Genomic DNA, 21027 nt, shown 5'->3' with positions numbered 1-21027 from the left:
TCACACAGAGGTACCAGGACAGATGGTGTCTCCACCATCCAGAATAATATATCTGAAGATTAAGTACTAGGCAAAATAGGCTGCATTGGAGGGGTGTGATTCCCACTCCCATTAGATTTACTGGAGGGGAAGAAGAAGAAGAAGAAAAACTCAGTATTTACTTTGTGTGTGTGTGTGTGTGTGTGTGTGTGTGTGTTTAGATGTCTTATTTAACAAGGGATATTTGTATCTACTTTAATATTTTTCCACCTTGGGTAGACTGGTATTCCAGCACCTCCTTTCCTTTACTGGTTTGGCTCTAAAATGTTTTAAATTAGTAGACTGGGTCAAATGAAGGGCACAATCACTGTACACATTGGCTAAAAATGAATATTAATACACTAGTATTAAGTAACAAGCATATTTATAAATCAATGGCTCCTTTCCCCTCCCTTTCTTCATTTCACATCACTCCTTTCCAGGTCAACATTTGGGGGGGGTGGTGTTAAATTCATGGCAGTTTGCTCTGAGGAATTCCAGGTATGAAAATCTCCTTCACCAGTACAGTTCAGCTGTTCTCTGCAAAGTAAGATCATAGTACTGAGAGCTAGAAGAAGCCCTCTTTGTAAAATTCCCTCATTGAACAGATGAAGCCAATGGGTACAGGGGTGAAATAACTTATCCAGGCTCACCTGACTAGCACATGGCAGAGTTAGGCTTTGCTCCCCTCTGGGTGGACAACTCTTTTGGCACTACCCTATAAGTTGATCCCTTTGGGCATCTCCTGATAGACAACCTCTTTCTACCTATGCAAATGGTAACACAGAAGATTGGAGACTGACTTCAGCACTAAAGAAATCACCCAAGGATTCCACTCTGGTATGTGCCAGAGTTGGGATTTGAATTCATCTCTTCCTAAGGTGACCCTCTATCTACTATACTGCATTATTTCACATGACAGCCATGCCCTAGAAAAAAAATGCAAGAAGTTTTTCATTTGACAGAGGATGTGATTTCTCTCTTCTTGTCGTTGTTCATCCTATATGCAAATGAGTATTTCTTTTAGTCTGATTGCCTTGAGCTAAGTCTATGTTCATCATGAGGTCTGTTGGAGTGATAGAGGGCACCATCATCTCTCTTTCCCGTCTTTTTTACTCATCCTATCCCTCTTCTGAGGACCCTCTTTCCTTTTTTTTTTTTGTAAAAATGTTCTCATGAGAAGCACATGTAAAAAAAAATCAATAAAGAAAAAAATATGAAGGAAGACTCAGATCTGATCTGGGTTGGGGCAAGGTATTAGAAGACAGAAGTCCTGAGGTCACAGATTCATAGAACTTCCAGATTTTGTGGGTTGGCCTCAATGGCCTCCAAGATCCCTCCCAACTCTACCAATCAGGGATCTGATAATCTTGTGGAAGGGATCTCCAAAATGGTGATGTCTAAGAATCCTGCATAGGAATCCCAGTCCTTGGTCATTCTGCCTTTGCCTGAAGATCGCACATGAGACAGAGTGGCCCTGCCTCTTGCCTAGCTCCCTAGAAGCATCTCTCTACGTGACACCTAGACCTGTCCTTCTTCATCTTCCCTCTTTGTTCCTACTTCTACCCTCTAGGGGAGGGGCCAAGAAGAAGAAAAGAATTCCTGCCTCCAACATGTTCTTTCTTCAGGAGATTGGACAAATCATCTCCTCTCTCTAGGTTTTCATTTCCTTTTACTTCCACCTTGGGTGTGGGATGAGATGATGTGTAAAATCTCTCCCAGCTCAAAATCCTTTGAAATTGCATCATCCCTCTCTTTTAGCAATCGCCAAAGAAGAAGTGTGACTATTTACAAAAAGCAAAAGAGAGAAAACTGAAAATGCCAAAGTAGCTCCAGGTGACTCCATTCTGCTGGGGATCTAATACCAGTTCTTTGGTTGGTGAATCTATCTGAAACCATGTGGTTTCCTTCTATCAGACAGAGGCCACCTTCTAGAGGACTCTTTTTCTGATGCTCACCTTTCCACAAGTCATAGTATTTCTTCTTCCTCAAATTAATTTAAAGGAATTTACTTTTCCTAGAGTTTGTGGGTATATGTAGACATACATTCACCCAAACATATATATATATATATACATATATATATATAGTATGAATGATGTAAACATTTTACATTCACACATGTATGTATAATGTGTATCTATTTTTCTATCTACCTACTTATCTACTGTTTCCTCTTAGTAGAATGTAAGCTACCTGAGGCCCAGCACTGTTTTTATTCCTTGCCTTTGTATTCCCAGTGCCTACAAAATATATCTTATAAATAATAGGCACTTACTATTATTAAATTCAATCGGTATTTTTTAAAAGCATCACCTAGCTCTGCTCTCCTATCTGGATCAAACATCTTCCAGTATATCTGGCAATAGGGGATGATGGCACGCACCCCCTGATTTTGCCAGATACCACTTCAATGACTGGCAAGGAGGTAAGGGGAGCAGCCATGGATTAAAGGGCCTCATAGATGGCGCCTATGTTTTTGCTGGCATCCCAGGGTGCCATATTTGTGCGCCTGTGGGTTTCCCCAGTGGACACAGGGCCTTTGTGCGGCAGTGGGAGAGCCAGGGGCCCGCACCTGAAGCTGCATGTTTGTCTGGGTGAGTTCTTCCGCTTTTTTTTCCAATGACATCACCCAGACCTTCCTCTTCTGTCTACAGCGGGTGGCAGCTGCTCGGTTCCTTTCCAGAAACTTCCTCCGCCTCTCGTCTGGGTCCTCATCCACCACCCTCCGCCGACGCCCCCCAGTAGGCTGGGGTGCCTGTATCGTCTGGGTGGGTTGCATCTGCTGTGTTGCTGGTGAAACCTGTCAAGGGTTGGAGAGGGGAAGGAAGAAGGGTGAGAAAACAAACCCAAGCCTTGGAGGAGAGGCCCAGGAACGAGGGGTTATGATGCCTTAGCTGATCAAATGAACACTTTCAGGCATTTGAGAAAACAAACAAAAATACAGATGGCAACCTTGATATCTCTAATTCCATTCAAGGTTTAGATCAAATGGGTCCTCATTCCCCTAATTGTTTCTGTTCCCCCCAATGACCTTCTACTAATTACTCATTCCATTATTTACTCATATTCCCTTATTTACACCTTATTCTCCTCCAGTAAAATGAAAACTACTTGAAGTCAGACACTATTTTCATTTTGGTTTTTGTCTTAACAGCTTCTGAGTGTTTCTGGCTCAGAGTAGGCATTTAATAAATGTTTGTGAAATGGAACTGAATTGACATCATTTTTGTTTTAAAACACATCACCTGGATCTGACAGAATTCTTGTAAACCAATCACTCAATCCACATTACTTAAGTGCCCACTGTGTGCAAGACTTTGGGGAAATCACTACATTTCCCCATGGAAAATGAGGGCGTTGACCCAGGTAACCTCTGAGATTTTTTCCCCAGCTCTCAATCAAGACCATTGTGGATGGTCTAAGCACTCTTCTTCTTATGTCTTCAAATCTTCAAGGAAAAGCCTACCCCAAGTCCCTACCTAAGAACAGTCATTAAAAGAAATTTTCATTTAAGTTGAATTTAAAAACAAACCATCAGAAGAGAGAGATTTGGGATCTGAACTTTGATGACAGATCTCAACCATCTGAGACTAGTTCTATGATCCTGTGAGTCACCTGAGAGAACTGATCCCAGTGTAATAGAACCCAAGATGAATCTGGTTCAGACAGCCTCTAGAAGAACATGAGCCCCTCAACCGGTTTTGAAGGCCCTTACAAAATCAATCACATCTAGAGATTATTTCAGAACCTTAAGCTCTGATGAAATAGTGGCAAGATGATTTACAGAAATTCTTTCCCACCTGCTTCGCTCTACGGTGACGTGAGAGATCAAGGTCACTATCTCTGAGAATAATAACTTGGAGACAAATGAGAAATTTTAGGAAAGAGAAAAAAGAACCCTGGGGCTTGCAGCTGAGAGAGAGCTGGGTTCAGATCCCATCTCTAGTTGTGTGACTCAGGGAAAGTATATTACCATGTCTGATCCTCACTTTTCTGCCCTGTAAAGTGAGATAATAAGGCATCCACCTCATGGATTTGTTGTGAAAATGGAATGAGATGAAGTAACATACATGAAATGCCGTAATGATGACAACAGTGGGTCAGGGAGCCATTCCACTTTTGATGTCTGAGAAGGATCCCATTGGCTTCAAAGATGTTACATGACCCAGTGGTCAAATGCACCATGGACCGATGGTGGACTTGACCAAGTATCCTCAAGGCTCAGGGACATTTCAAAGTACAGCCACCTCCAACATTTTACCTTTATCCTCTTTCCCCACATAGACAACCACTATCACGTGAGACCCTCAGATCTGCCGACGAGGGCTTGGATACCTATGCTCCTCACCAATGTACTTTGCTCCCTCTCTCTTCATTCACTGGGAAAAAAGTTCATTTTTCAGTCAGTGAGATTTGTAGCTATAATTTTACAGCTATAATCTCCATAAAGTTCACTCTTTGCCTATGTGAACATTAGACTAAGAAGTGGCCCAACAGTCCACCTCTCCAATGTTCCCTGGCACAGAATCAGCTCTTAGTATAAGTTTGTTGACTGGTTGATAGGGACCCATCAGAATGACTAGTCCTACTAATGGATGCAGTCATGGATAATGACACCTTGAGCAATGACTGATGGTGGTGATGTAGTTTAATCCCAAACTCTATCAGACTTTCTGTGGATTTCTGTGCCATCCGTCTCTGGATTGTGTTTGGGTATATGAAAAAGCTGACTTATATAGCCTAAAAGAGTTTCTCAAAGCCACTTATTGGTGACTTCATAGCACCCACCAGCCTCCTAATGCATGCTAGTGAGAAAACAGATGAAATATCTAAAGCCTTAGTCCCCCTCGAGACCATCGAGGTAGCCAGTCCTGTTATTGGGAAAGACTGAGTGGTTGTCACTTCAGAGGCCTCACACCAGAGCCAAACCACCCACTCCAAGGCAAAACATCTCTGCAGAGAACATGCTGAACTGTCCAACTATTTTTGCTTTTATCCAAGCCCTTTTCCTGTGTGAAATAAATTATGAGCTCATATTCATAATCGGGGAAACCAGGCTTAGGAAAATGGTGAGGTTGGCAAAGTGAATTTTTGGTTCCCCTCTGCTGCCCTTTTAGGGCCTCCCTTCTAAGACCTTCCACCAGCATTTCATCTCCCTAGATGACCAGTTCCCCTTCCTCTCCAACCCCACCCTTAAAATGCTTTAAGCTGAAGATGGCGGTTCTATTAGAATGTTAGACCTATGGCAGAACCAGTAGAGAGATGGTATTCAATAGCAGAAGACTTGTCCTTGCTCCTGCCTTTGGAAAGTGTCCTGTGGCACCCTCGGAGACTTTACCACACAAGTGGACCATTGTGGATGGCCAATACAAGTGTTATGGGAAGAGCACTGGATGTCAGAGGGTCTAGCTCCTAATCCCAGATTTTCCCCTTACTACCTCTATGACCTTGGGCATGTCAAAACACTCTGGACTTTGGTTTCCTGATCTGTAAAATGGTAACTATACTTGAACCTCAGAAGTCCCTTCCAGACTAAATCCAGTGATCCTTCTACTGTAGTCAGGAAATATTACAAATACAAACCCAAGACAGACCTTTGTGCTCCCATCAGTCTGTGTTCCCTGCAACTGAATTCTCTAAGATTCTGAACCTTTTCAATTTTTTTTAAAAAGATCAGAATTATGAAATTAATCCTCATTTAAGTTTAATTGAATTTATCTCTTATCTTGACAAACACCAAGTTCCTATTTTGTAGGTTAAAAGTTACCTGACAGATCTTTTTATACCGGTATCAAGGATCCTAACTCTTCTCAATCCTTTAAAATAAGTTTTAAATAACATATTTCAATAACTGAAAGAAATATTATTACATTTAAGCTTAAGGTTCTGAGGCCATTAGGCTCACTCATGACTTGGATCTCTTGCTTCACACCCAGATCTTGCTCATTGTTTTCTCTCTAATAGCATCACTATCTCCTCTACTGGCTCTTGCCCTTCTGCCTAGAAGCAAGTTGAAGTCTCCTGAATCCCAAAAGTAAATCTCTACCATCCACCCTACCACCCTCTGAAGCTATTATTCTTTATCTCTTATTGTTTTCTTTGTTAAAATTCTAGAAAGAGGAATCTATCTTGGGTATCTCCATTTCCTCACCACCCATTCACTCCTTGGCCTCCCAAGTTTAGTATTTGAGCAGCTGTAATGAAGGAAGGAGAAAGGGAAGACTGGAAGTTAGGAAAGAGCTACAAAATCTTTCAGGCAAACAGACAGAAAAGAGCTGAACTAGGAGGTTGGTCTTAAGAGCAGAAAGGATGGTATTGCTGCAAGAGATGTTGTGGAGCTTGGATCAACAGGACTTTGCAAAGGTCACACAATGACTGGCCAGTCACTCTATGTGTTAAATTCTTAAGGGATTTAATTGTAAAAGGAATTGAAGGAAAGTTTGAAGGAAGAAGAAGAAAGATAAGATTTGGATATGGGGATTTTGAGTTTGGAGGATAGGGAGGATGGCAGTGCCATCAATAGAAAAAGATAAATTGAGAGGAAAAAAAGGTTTATGGGGGGGGGGGATAATTTTGGACATGTTAATCCTGAGCTGCCAGGAAAAAAGATGTCTTGTAGGTGCATGAAACAATGTGACCCTAGTTTAGGGGGAGAGACTAGGGTAGATATATAGATTTCAATTGACTGATAAGCATTTTATAAGAACCTACTAAGCATTGGGCTTTCTTCAAGGTAATGGGTGATACGAATCAGGGTTCCTACTTTCAAGATACTTAAATCATATTGGGAGTCATTTACCTAGAGGTAATAATTGAAGTCATGGGAGTTAATGAGATCAGAAAAGAGAGCAGAGAGAGAAGAGAACAAAGCTTAGTCTCTAGTTGAGGACACGTGAGATGAATAAAGATCAATTATCAATGGTCCTACTGAAACATGGACACCTTCATCTAAATAAAGAGGGTAATTAATATCAAATACAATAGAATGGTAAAAAGAGGATGAAGAATGGGGAAAACCACAGTGATAGGACACCTACAAGACTGCTGGTGACCTTAGAGGAAGCAGTTTTAGCAGGGAGGTAAGGACAGAAGCCAAATTGTGAGAAGCTGAGGAGTTGGGAAGCAATGAAGAGTAGTCTTGGATTGGATTATAATCTATTCTTTCAAGAAATTGTGGGACAAAGGAGAAGAGATAGAGAATTTTAGCTTTTGGGGTTTCAGAGGTGCAGGATTTTTATTGTTTTTAGAATGGGAAATCTTAAGACATTCACAGGAGAGTGAAGAAAGTGACTAAAGACAGAACTATTGAGTCAATGATGAATGAAGCAAAGAATTGAATTGGTGGAAAAGGAATGGGCTCAGGGATTCAAGTAAGACTTTGACTTGGCTAAGACGTTGGCTTGAGGGAAGGAAGAGAGGAAAGGTAAAGACATATCAGAGAGGTCTGAGGGAGGAGAAAGAAGGGGGTCAGGAAAATAAATTAATTAAGGAAACATTCTCTTCTGAGTGAAGAGGCTGACTATGGGAAGACTTGGAAGAACCATCGCCTGACTTTGATTAGGAATAATCAGATGGAGACCCCATTGCCAAATTCAGTTCATGGGATCATTGAATAATCCCCTTACCTCACATAGGTAGAAACTGAGACTCAGAGAGATGATCTGAGGTGGCCAGTATCACACAAGGAGGAAGCTGAAGGATTTAAACTTTCTCCTCTCTATTACACTCAGAGACCTTATTGCTTTATCTAATTCAGGCCCCTGATTCCTGGGAAACCCCCAACCTGTCTGTTTGGGTTCAGAAGTCAATAAACTCATTTGGCATGAGATGATTTGAAATGTCCCAATGGCATCTAAGGACAGGGTCCAAATGGCTCTCTTGGTTAGATCTTCACAGGATTCTGACCTCAACTCTTTCTGGGATTGTGTAAGGGGGAAAATGCTTCATCCAACTAATTACATTGACAATTAACTAATTGCATTTACAATTGGCCACTTACTGTCTTGGGACTGAAATGGAGGGCGATTGACTAATGGCTAATGAGCTAATGAGCATCTTTTAAGATGAGGACTGCTAAACTTGTCTGTGGAGTAACTTGCCACTGAAAGCTAAGAGGCTAACATTGTTCTTTTATTTAGAAAAGAGTGAAATAAATTTACCAACTTGCCTCCTTAGCTATTATCTTATTACTCTTTGCCTCAAGTCCACACTTAAAAATCTGGATGGAAATTGGGTACCATCTTTGACCTAGAACTTGGCTTCCCCTCCCACATTTAATGAAGTTGGTCTTTTGTCCCGTACTTTTGTTAATTTTGGTAATTTCTCGCCCCCTAAAATCAGTACCATTCTATATCATTAATCCAGGAAAATATCAGATCCTTGAAGGTTTCCTTCCATCAATCATGTATTCATCCATGACTACTTGTAAGTGCTTACTCTGGGCTGAGCACAGCACTTTGTTGTTCGGTCATTTATCAGTTGTGTTCATTTTTTCCAGACCCCATATGGGATCTTCTTGGCAAAGATTCTAGAGTGGTTTGTCTTTCCTGCTCTGACTCATTTTACAAATGTGGAAATGGAGGCAAACAGATTTAAGTGACTTTCTCAGGATCACACAGCTAGTAAGTGTCTGAAGCTAGATTTGAACTCTTGATTTTAGACTCAGTGCTCTATCCTCTGTACCAGCTAACTGTAAGCAGTTTTATCCCAGAACCTAACCCAGTGACTGGCATAGAGGAGATGCCTGATCAATATTTTGTGAATTTGAATTAGAGTTCATTTCCAAATGGCTCAGTATAAAGAGATAAGATGACCTCTTATCTGACTTATGTTCCCATTATTCCTTCAGGGGAAGCTAAACTTTGACTTCCCTCCCATTTCATCCTTGTAATAACCTACAACTGGGCCTTGAACCTTATAGGAACATAGGACATCTATGATCATAGATGAAGAGCTAGAAGAAACTCAGATGCAATTTAATCCCCACCCCACTCCCATTTGACAGAAGACAAAACCAAGACCCAGGGATAGTAAATGACTTGCCCAGGATCACAGATAATAGGAATCTGACCTTTGATCCTCAGATGTCAGAGCCATGGCTTTTGTCATCATCTGGGTTAAATTTGTCATTTACTGACCAGGGATATCTTTCTCCCTTCTCCCATATTAAACACAGATGACAGAAGAATCCAAGTGAGCTCTCCCCTGGTCCAGAGCACATCTGATCTCCAAACCTATTCCCCTACTGTTTTTAGAGGTGGATGCTTTCATTGGTTACTTCAACGATTGATTAGAGAGCTAAATAATAGAATTCATTTCAATTTTATAAGTGACCCAGATCAGTCCCAAAGTCCTTAGTTGATGGTTGATCCCCATCTAGTTTTGCAGTATGTCCACTAAAAACAGAATTCAGATACCCTAAATGTCAGATTTCTCACCCATTTAGAGTTGGAAGAGAATTCAGTGGTCATTTATTAAAGTCACTTCATTTTATAAATGAGGAAACTGAGGCTCACTTGTCTTTTGTACAAGGTCATATAGGCAAGTTGTCATAGCACTGGGATTCAAAATCAGGCTATAGGACTATAGGATTTAAAATGGAGGGGGTTGGCAAAGTCAACCAGACAAATCTGCTGCTTTTACAGGTGAGGAAACTGAAGCTGTGAGGTAAACAGAGGTCACACAGGTAGGAAGTAGCAGAGTTAGAATTCAAACCTAGGACCTCTTAGTCAAGTTTAAAGCTCTTTGCATAGTCTGCCTTAGTGGCTTTGCTATTCTTCATGGGCCATGCTTTATTTCCTCACTGGCACTATCTTGGCATTTGAAATTTGTTACAGATTGGAGGCCAGTCTTGATTTTTGATGACTGTGGCTGTATTTTCCCCCTAGTCCCTGGATCTGAATCTAAAATCAGTCATCACCTACTAATGGCCAGATCCAATGTAGTGATAGGATAGAAGAATCTGGGTCTTCCCAGAAAGCTAGCCAAATGGGCCAGCAATGGCCTGAGTGGGCTCGAGACAGTTACTGCAGATGCCAGCTTTAACAATTACTTTGCCAGTGGATGGCTTACTTCACCTACCTGTGCTTGGCCGCCCGTGTGCAGGGGAGGGTGTGGTGAGGTCTGATGGTGTGCGGGGTGTGCGTGGAGGTGGGAGTGATGATGAGGGTGGTTCTGCTGGTGATGGGCTTGTGGATGAGGGTGGTGGGTAGGATGCTGGTGCTGATGCTGGTGTGGATAGGGGTGATGGGGCGGCAGCGTCTGGTGCTGATGCGGGTGAGAGTGCAGGTGATGGTGAGGTGTCTGGTCTTGGCGAGAGCCCATCATTTCCATCATATGTCCCATGCTGTTCATATTTCCATTGGACATGGCTGCGGGGTGGTGAGTCAAAGCTGCCTTCAGCCTCTAGAACACAGAAAACAGAGGAGGGGAAACTGAGACCAGGAATGGAAATCCAGGCAGGAGGCATCTATGTGATTTCTATTCAATTCACAGAATGTTTACTAAACACCTTCTGGTTATTAGACATTATACTAGATGATGGGGATGGATATCATCCTTCAGTGGATCCAGCAAACCAGAAAGAACATTGTCCCTGCCTCCAAGAAGCCCACATTTTAATGGGATAGGGGAAGGAGGGAGAGACAACATAGAATGTCAAGCCTATGGAAGTCACAAGAACAATAATAGTTGGCACTTTCATAGCTCACAACTTACATTCATTAGCTCATTGAGTCTTACAGCAACCCTTGGAGGATGGTACCACAGATATTATCATGCCCATTTTACAGATGAGGAACATAATGCCCAAAGAACCGAAATGGTGTTTCTGACCACCCATAGGTGGGATTCAAACCTTTCTGACTTCGATTCCAACACTTCAGTCTTAGCTTATGTTTCAGGGTCTTTACAACCATTTCCTGCCTTGCCAGCTTCAATGGCCATTGTTTGCCTTCTCACGTTCTGTGATCCAGCCAAACTGACCTTCTCTCTATTCCCTTCTCATGTCCATTTCCCCTCCCTAGGCCTTTGCCCCAGTCAATCCCTTGTCTGGAATGCAGACACACCCTCCTTTCCCTCTGCCTCATGGAGTCCTTCTCTTCTTTTAGAACTTTGCTCAAATATCGCCTTTTGCAGGAAACCAAATCCGCTCCCAACTTCTAGCATCCTCTCCAAAACTACTGTAGGATTGAAGATTTTGTATCATATATAAAACATAATACATGCACATACACGCACATAAATAACATATATATATATATATATATAAAGTTGATATATGACTAAAGTGAGTATAAAAAATATATATGTATAAAACACATACAGGCAGCCTCATTTGATCTTCTCAGATAAGGCCTTTTTACAAAATTTTACAAATTGAAAGTCTGTGGTCAAGAAATCTTTTGGTGTCGTTTTCTAACAAAATCTGCTCACATCATATCTCTGTTACATTTGGGTAATTCTTGCAATATTTCAAACTTTCTCCTTGTTATTAGATCTATTATGGAAATCTGTCACTGGGTAGCTTTGATGTTACTCTATTGTCTTTATTTTGGGGGGTAATGGACTATACTCATATAAGACAGAAACTTAATCAATACATGCTGTGGGTTTTCTGACTGCTCCACCAAACAGTGGTTCTTCTGTCTCTCTCCCTTTCCTCCTTCTTCCCTATTTTCTGAGACATAATACTGAAATTAGGTCAATTAATAACCCTATGATGGCCTCTAAGTGTTAAAAGGAAGAGTCAATCCATGTGGCAAACTTCATTGTTGTCTTAATTTAAGAAATTGCCACAGTCACCCCAACCACTGTGAGCGTCAGCAGCCAACAACATCAAGGCAAGATCTTCCACCACAAAAAAGATTGCAACTCACTGGAGGCTCGGATGGTGGTTAGCAGTTTTTAGCAATTAAGTATTTTAAATTAAAGTATGTATTTTTTAAAAATATAATACGATTGCACACTTTGTTGACTGCAGTCTAATGTAAATGTAATTTTTATATTCTCTGAGGAACCAAAACAGTCATGTCCTGCTTTATTGAGATATTTGCTTTATCTCAACCATCTGGAAACACAAGCTAATAATATCTTTAAAAGATGGATAAAGGGAGGGAGGGAGGGAGGGAGAGAGAGAGAGAGAGAGAGGGAGAGAGAGAGATCTAAGATACAATCTAAGCCAGATTTCACCCCCATTTACAGATGAGAAAATCAAGACCCAGAAATGGTAAATTGAGCTGTCCAAGCTGTCTGATAATAGGCATCAGAGATGGGATACACATGCGCTCGCTCTCTCTCCTCTCTCTCTCTCTCTCTCTCACACACACACACACACACACACACACTCCTCCCACTTAAAAGGTAAGCTCATTGCATGTAGACATTGTTTCATTCTTTGTACATGTATCTCCAGTGGTATAAGAGTTAATAAATATTCGTAGACTGATTAACTATGCCACAAATTAAAAAAAACAAATTTGGAATGGAAGGCAGTATTAATTGATGACTTGGCTAAGAGCACAGTCCAAGCTATAGCTTATATATTTAGAAAGAGAAGGGCATTTCAAGGCCAGAGAGTACAACTACTTTATTTTACAGTTGAGGAAACTGAGTATGAGGGGGGCACAGGTGACCTAAGTGAAATACTTGGAGGCACTGCAGTGGACAGAGGGAGTACTGGGTTTGGGATACAAAAGACCTGAATTCAAATCTAGCCTCAAGCACTCTTTAGTTGTGTGACCTTGAGAAAGTCGTCTCACCCCGTTTGCCTTAGTGTTCTCATCTGTAAAATGTGAACAATAATATGCCTCCCAGGGTGTCATGAATATAAAAATGAAATAATATTTGTAAAGAATTTTGCAAACCTTAAAGTAATTTATAAGTGCTACCAATTATTATTACTAGTATTATGATGATGATGATGATGATGATAGTCATAGCTTGTAAAAAGCTTCACTCCCTTCAATGGATATCAAATTGGTTCAGGTGATGAGTCCCTCATGGTAATACCATTCGGCATCACACAAAAGATTTCCTTGATTTGGGGAGGGAATGAACAGGAAGAAAGTAGAATAATGAGGAAAGCGGTATTTCTTGTTTCAGATGGGTGGGAAGCATGAACAGTGGTGGGGCCCCGGATGGTTCCCAGGCACACATGAAACATTGACTGGCTCTTGATTAAAAAAATAAATCAAGTCTGTCATAAAGAATTCCTCAGTGACTGGCCCAGGCCAGAATCTTCACAATGGTTATTATCATAATAACCCATAATCCTCACAGACCAGAACAATGTCCTGCGTCCTCCATCATCAAATAGTTTCTCCTTTGGAAATAAGTCATCCATTAAGAAGTATGTCTCATTGTAGACTCACCCAAGTTTCCCAAAGTCTTTACTGAGGCTAGAGAGTAGAGTGGAAGGGTGGTTAGTGAATAGAGTCATGAACTTGAAATCAGGAAGACCTGAGTTCAAATTTTGCCTTGGATACTTACTAGTTATGGGGACAAGTTATCCCCATCCATAAAACAGGGTTGTTGTAAGGACAAAATGAGATCCTCATTTGATATGAGCTATATAGTTGGTTCTTGTCCTTCATAATCAAAGAAGGTCAAAATGGCATTACTATGCTTGAGACAAATGTCAGTGTGATCGACTGTGACTGATCAGACCAATACAAGCTTGGGATGTTCTACCCCAGAGTTGGGTACAAATAGTCCAGGTGAACATTTGGGATGGATACTCTAAACTTACAGATGTCATATTTCCTTTGAGCTACTTTCGTTCTACCTTCTTCATAGAGGGCAGTACCCTCACTGATGAGGGCAGGCCATGCCAGCCAGTCCTGTGTCAGGGTCTCCCAAGCTATAGAGTCAATTCTAAAGTTCTTCCATGAGACCTTCAGGGTGCCCAGGTATCTTTTCTTCTGACCCCTCCTCCCCCTCCATGAGTGCTCGCCCTGTGTGAGTTCTCCATAAAATAGGTTTTTTTGGCAAGCATACATCTGGCTTACCAACATGTCAAGCCCATTGTAGTTTTACTCTCTGTACTAATGTTTGAATGCTAGGCAGTTTAGCTCTAGAAAGGATCTCAGTGTCTGCTGTCTTCTCCTGCCAGGTGATCTTCACAATCTTCCTAAGACAATTTGAATGGAAGTGACTCAGTTTCCTGACATAGTACTGGTAGACCAGCCAGGTTTCACAGGCATATAGCAAAGAGGTCAACACAAGGTCTCTGTAGACCTTCAGTTTGGTAGTCAGTCTAATACCTCTTCTCTCCCACACTTTCTTTTGGAGGAGGTAATGCAATACATAGAGAACTTTGTGAACCTTAAAATTTTATGTATTGCCTAATATTATTCTCAAAGACCTTGAGTTCTTTTTGTAGAGTTGCATTCATAGCTGATCACAGATGATGGTAAATGCTAATTGTGGAGAAAGAATAGCTCCATTTAAGCTGGGATTTTCTGTTGCAGAGTTTTCTAGCCAGTGTAGAATTCATAGGTTGCCATGGCCAACTAATGCATTCCAAATTGGCCACCCTATTGGAGAGGAGCTTCTCTAGCTCCAGCTAGGTTGATAGAGCACACACTCAGACTGTGAAATGTGAAAGCATTTTACTGTCAGAATCTTTCAGAGCTTTTCCCTCAATGGTAGAGACTTTGGCAATCCAGGGCAAACTCCATGCTACACAGAAATATTGGAACAATACTTTTTGACCACTTACAATAAAACTTCAGTTAAGCAGACCCCATCTTATCAATATTCTCAATTAACCAGATTTTTTAAATAAAATAAATAAAAAATAAATTTTTTATGCTTCTTATTGAAATGGAACATAAGTTCATGGAAAGAAATTTGTCTTCTTCATTCCCATTGCTTTCTACCTTATCTTTGAGATGAGAGGCTAGAAGAAGGGAAGTCCTTATTTTGGAAAGAAAAAAGCAAGGAGAGTCAAATAGAAAGAAACAAGGAGAATGGACAGTTGGATTTTGTTTTGTCTGTTTTGTAATTTTCTTCTTGGTCACACAGTTTGTATGATTCTGAATTCAGGTCTTCCTCACTGCGTGCTCAGTGAGCTATCCATCTTACTGTCTCTACATTTTTTTTGTACTCGTGTCCTCAGAGGCTAGCATGTGTGGCAAACAGTAGGCACTTAATAAATGATAGCAAGTCAGAATTGAGAAAAATATTTAGCAATGGACCAAGATCTTACCACTGCAAGATGTTACAACCTTTTCCACTTTGAATTAGAAACCAATGAACCCTGACAGATGTCCCAGATCGTCATCTCTCCATTAATTAGCCAGCACTATTGAGTGGAATTTATTTGACTGCCTCCCGTCAACTCTGTGCCTGGTTCAGGACAATATATTACAATAATAACTTCCCAGCTTTGCTCCCTACATTCCTCAATTATGCTGCAAGAACTTCATCACTGGGATTCCACCTAATCCCTGTAGGAAACGGCGTGGCCTAGGCAGCCAAGAGCAGGCTTCAACCTCTGGGTGACGCAAGTCAGACACACCTATTGTCTGGGCTGACAGGTGACTAGTTCTGTCCACCCAGGAGTCCTGGCTCTTCTCCTTGCCCTCTGGCCTTTGGATTACATCACACATCGAACAAAAAGTTGAAATAGACCAATTATTAGATAATGTCACAGGAGCCATTTTTTTTAGATTTTTGCAAAGCAAATGGGGTTAAGTGGCTTGCCCAAGGCCATTCAGCTAGGTAATTATTAAGTGTCTGAGACCAGATTTGAACTTGGATACTCCTGACTCCAGGACTGGTGCTCAGGAACCATTTTTAATATTCTTGGAGGAAGATGGTGCTTTGTGAAGTGGTGGGAAAGCCTCTGATTTTAGAGTTAGGTGACCTAGGATAATTCTTTCATCACCTTGAGCAAATCCTTTCTCCTTTCTAAGCCTCAGTTTCCCTATCTGTAAAATGAGAAGAGTGACCCAGATGATACCCAAGATACTTCCCATCCTCCTCCAGTCCCTTCCCAAATAGCTGAGGGCACTGCTGGAAGGCTCTCATAGCCCAATGCCTGGCTCCACCATGTCCAGCAAGAAGAGTGATTATACTCTAAATCAATAAGAGACAGCAAATATACATATTCGTAATCCACACTTCGAGGAATGATAAATCACCAGCAAATGAATCCAAGCTGTATTTTTCAGAGTGATTTCTCTCTTTGAAGCTAAACCATGTCTTGTTTTAAATAACATCATCTGCCATGCCAAAAAAATGGGCTTGGAGGAGGGAGGCTGGCGGGAAATTAATGAGCAAATAAACATTTTTTCCAGCCATAAAAACCCTGGTCATTACTGAGGCGCAACTTCAGGCAAGAAGAAATGATTTTGGTGACTGTCCAGAGTCCCTCTGACCACTTCCATTTATTAGCGATAGCAAACCAAGAGGGATAGTCCGAGGCCATAGACACACAGCCACACAGACACACAAACAGATGGTTTCAGTCACTGGGGTCACTTCCATTTGGGCTGTGTATTTTATAAGCTCCTTGTTCACTGTTCCAATGGGAGGGAGGGCCAGCTGCCCTGGATCTGAATCTTGGTCAGAAATCAGTGATCTACCTCATCCTGTCCCAGGGCAGCTGCAGTCATCATCCCAACCTGGTCCTGCTATACTGATTCCTTATGACTTTGAATATTCAACCTTTGATATAAACAGAGCCAGAGACCCCAACGTCCATCACCACTTCACAACCCTCATGCCAATTTGTGAAGCCGTGAACCCTGGTTTCTGTGGATGCTGCTATGGAGTCCATGTAGAACTGCATAAACACTAATTGTAATTGAGACAGTAGGTAGGTGGTGGCAGGTCTTTCTACTGGACCTCTTTCTAGAAAGGTTGTAAATGCAAGTAGTGACTTAGCTTTGGCCTCAAAACAATGGGATTCTATGAAAATGATGTTTCTGAATCTCTGAATTGACTACAGAGCCTATGCAAAGTCTGCATCTTCATCTGCCCTTCCTTTCTTGATACAAATGGACTGGTTCCACCAGCATATCTAAAGCAGGGTGGGGGGACCAGGTGATTTTTTTTATTTTTTTTTTTGAAAGATAGTTACATGAATCAACCCAAGGTTCATCAAGGGCCAAGAAAAGTTAGACAAGAATCTTTGCAATGCCAGTGATTTATGAGCTGAAAGATCTTTCCTGTTCTTTTCTATACTTGAACCAGTGTTTCCAGATTCTCTGAAGTATCAGTCTGAATAAATCAGAATCTCAAATTGGCCAGAGAATTAGGTGAGATAAACTTGGGCAAAGTCAAGAGAAAAGTTGGCAATTATCTCCTAACTTTAACCACTAAAGCTATCTGAATCAGTTGTGATAGGTAGAAAGATGCAACAGGATGGGGGTCAGGAGACAATATGTTTTCAAATCTTGCCTCTGAGACTAGCGTTGTGACTCTGAGTAAGTCACTTAAACTTTCTGTTCTCAATGTCTTCATCTCATAGGGGTCTTAAAGTTATCTCTCTCAGAGAAATACTGTGAGGCACAAAAGAGATAATGTATAGAAAACAAATAGTAAGGTTATTTTATAAGATTCCACTAATAGTAATAGTAGTAGTAGTGGTGGTGGTGGTAGTAGTAATTGTAGTAATAGTTCTCTCATCTTTTTCATAAGTTGTGTGTAGGATACCCACTGTAAGGAGTCCCTATGGATGACTGTGAATTTCCCATTTCACTTTGCCCAAGGAAGGCTTCCCATAATGGCCAGATTTGAACTTGGTCTTGAACTGGTATCTTAAAGGTTCATGTGTGCTAGATTTGGGTGTCTGATATCAGGACATATTCCACAATCCCCACTCATTTTAGAACTATTTTTTTAGATTTTTGCAAGGCAAATGGGGTTAAGTGGCTTGCAATTATGAAGTATCTGAGGCCAGATTTGAACTCAGGTACTCCTGACTCCAGGGCCAATGCTCTATCCACTGTGCAACCTAGCCACCCCTAGAACTATCTTTAAAAAGACAAGTGTCCACAGCCCCTCATATTCTCCCTTTCTTTCTTGGGAAACCAAAGAGCTATCCCAGACTGCACCAGACATGACTGTTAGTAAATGACAATAGATTTGGACACCGTGGAGGTAATGGGGAGCCACAGTTGTTCAAATTTCTACATAGAGGGAGTATCCACACCAAAGTAATTGTAGGAGTTTGAAATGGATTTGACTTTTATTAATCTGAAAAATTATATAGATTCGCCTGAAATACATATTTCCTTCTTTTAAAACATTAAATATTTAATTCATTTCTATACACTAGATCATAGAATCATCAGATTTGGAGATCGTATGATACCTGACTAGCTAAGAGGACTTAGGGAAAGGGATCCACCTATGGTTATTATTTCATAGGTAAGATCCTGGACCTCAGAGAGTCTAAATGGCTTGCTTAGTCATGTTATGACTTAGCAGTCATAAAACTGCTCTCAGACTCACAAAAACACCCTTTAGAAGCTCATATTCTCCCAATGATGATACATGGCTGTCAATCATAGAATGCACCACATACCAAAAATCAGAACAGTAGATGAGTCAAAAGACACAGATGGATGGAATGTGGGTCCCTGGAGGTTGAGGCATTTTAGCAATTTGCAGAAATGAAATGACTTGAAGGATACCTAGGATGAGAATGACTGGGAAAGTAGTCACCTAGTGAGAGCAATCTGAGTGCTGTCCAATGCCCTCAATATGTTAGAGATCAAGGAGAAGAAGCCCTTAGTTTCACTGTATGGCTCCTTTCTTTTTTGTTTTCTTTTTAAGGTTTTTGCAAGGCAAATGGAGTTAAGTGGCTTGCCCAAGGTCATATAGCTAGGTAATTAGGTGTCTGAGACCGGATTTGAACCCAGGTACTCCTGACTCCAGGGCCAGTGCTTTATCCACTGTGCCACCTAGCCGCTCCTATGGCTCCTTTCTGAAGCATTGATGGGGAAGCATAGAGAAGAATGAGAAGATGTGATGGAATGTGCCATTGGAAGGAAGGCCACATCCAGCTATAGGGTGAAATGTTCCATGAGATCATTTCAATGACCAGAAATAGGCCTCTCCCTGATTAGTTGGAAGGCTGAAGGTGCAGAAAAAAACTGGATGGATAAGGAGGAAGGTTCTGAGAAGTAAACTTCCTTGTTGGGCATTGGCAGCATCTGGGCATTGGTGAGACAGTGCCAGTGGTGGTCAAGGAGTCTACTTCTAGGTCCCTTTGGAGGTTCCTCCATTAATTCCCTAGCCATTAGGCTCAAACCAGTTCTGAGGTCCCCTCCTAAATTCTCCCTGCCATCATGTCCATCCCAACCCAAATGTGTAGGGCTGCCTTACACTAAACAGAGAAGTGTGATCTTTGTCCTCACTACCCCACTCCCCAATAGCTTAAACACATATTGGACTGACTGAAAATAATTGTTGATTGCCTCTGTGACTAAGAAGCTTTGAATGGTGTTGTCTAAACATGGAACGTCTTTGAAGCCAGGGCCAACAATTTCATTTACAGAAGGATCACTTCTAGTGGTGATGAGGAGGAGAATGGGACTCTTTGTCTGCTAGGAAACCCAGCACCCGACCCAGTCCTGAGAGCTTGACACCTGTAGGCCTGGGTAATTTTTGGTAACACTTATTTCTGGCTTTTATTGAAGAGGAGAGTTCTCTCAGGAAAATTAAAAAAAAATAAAAACCATGATCCCCTGTTATTTTATTTTGGATGAGGTTTTAATCAGAACCATAGGGTGGGAACATATGTTAAGAAAATACATATGAACCCTTGGACTTTTGCATTTATAACTTGCTGTGGAAAATACCAGCTCATGTACCACTAAATCTGGGAAGAGAAGTCAGGAAATGGCAAGTCCAGGTTCTCCCAGCTAACCCAACTCCCTGCATGCATCATAGGAGCTACACTCCAGTAGGATGACCTAATCATTTGGCAAATAAGGGCACAGATTTTGGGGTTATACTCTCTTCTATGGTGTTTCCCCCCAGAAGGTGGAGAGCCTGCTTTGACTTATTTCTCTCTCTGTTTCTGTGTGCCCTTTTCTATGAGCAAAAAACAAGCTCCCAACCTATCTGCTTTGCAAATCTTTGTATTGAAAACTCATATTAGAGTATCTGAGGCAGGGGCCTGGAATGTGGCAGTGAGCCTGCTGGGTGGAGCAGCAGGTCAGGATCACATCACCCCAATTCTCCACTGAATCCTACCTCACGTCTTTGCTAGGACAGCTGTGCATATTATGCTCAGCCCTTGAATGAATCTTGCAGTGGTTGGGAATCGAACAGTGATGAAAGAGCCCAAATGGGCACCATTATAAATCAAGAAATTGGTCGGAATGACTTGTACACAGTAGGAGATTAATAATGTTTGAGATTGTATATCTGAAAAGCCCTTTATGGAGGCCAGAAGCTATAATAAAATAGTTCTCCATATAGATGCAGTTTATGAGAGGGAGAAAAACTCAAACTGTCTATTGAGTATTTGTTTAAAGATAAGGTGGTTGATTTTTTTTCTATAAAAGTAGGTGCTTGGGAGTGGCTAAGTGGTGCAGTAGATAGAGCACAGTCCCTGGAGTCAGGAGGACCTGAGTTCAAATTTGACCTCAGACACTTAATAATTACCTAGCTGGGTGGCCTTGAGCAAGCCACTTAACCCCACTGCCTTGCAAAAAGGAAAAAACCTTAAAAAAAATAAAAAAATAAAAAAATAAAAGTAGGTGCTTAAAACATTTGTTGATTCAACTTAGATCAATGCATACCATGGAACCAATGTAAAGACTAACAGTATGCCTCTGGGGGGGGGAGCAAGATTAGGGAAAAATTGTAAAATTCAAATAATATATAAATCTCCTTAATAAAAAATAAATATTTGTTGAATTAAACTCAATTATTTGAATCCTAGATTTGCAATTGATAAGAATTGGTTGAAAGAAGAGAGAATGTTTATCCAAAGAAGAGAAGACTCAATGGGACAGGACAGGGTTGCTCTATAGAAGAGGTATC

The 21027-nt window shown here is 41.2% G+C and overlaps 1 protein-coding gene across 3 annotated transcripts in view; it reads right to left on the bottom strand.

The window, feature by feature from the left end:
• CREB5 (cAMP responsive element binding protein 5) overlaps window positions 1-21027 on the bottom strand; it is a 495825-nt gene that overhangs the window by 25446 nt on the left and 449352 nt on the right. For all 3 annotated transcript variants that reach the window (XM_074195556.1, XM_074195557.1, XM_074195558.1), the window contains 2 exons: window positions 10102-10425; window positions 2594-2821 (listed from right to left, as the gene is read on the bottom strand). In XM_074195556.1, the coding sequence (XP_074051657.1) occupies window positions 2594-2821; window positions 10102-10425 (552 nt within the window). The remainder of the gene's footprint in view (window positions 1-2593; window positions 2822-10101; window positions 10426-21027) is intronic.

Source organism: Macrotis lagotis, chromosome 7 (assembly GCF_037893015.1).
Source record: "Macrotis lagotis isolate mMagLag1 chromosome 7, bilby.v1.9.chrom.fasta, whole genome shotgun sequence".
In the NCBI taxonomy this organism is placed as follows: domain Eukaryota; kingdom Metazoa; phylum Chordata; class Mammalia; order Peramelemorphia; family Peramelidae; genus Macrotis; species Macrotis lagotis.
This window is presented reverse-complemented; position numbering and strand designations above follow the sequence as displayed.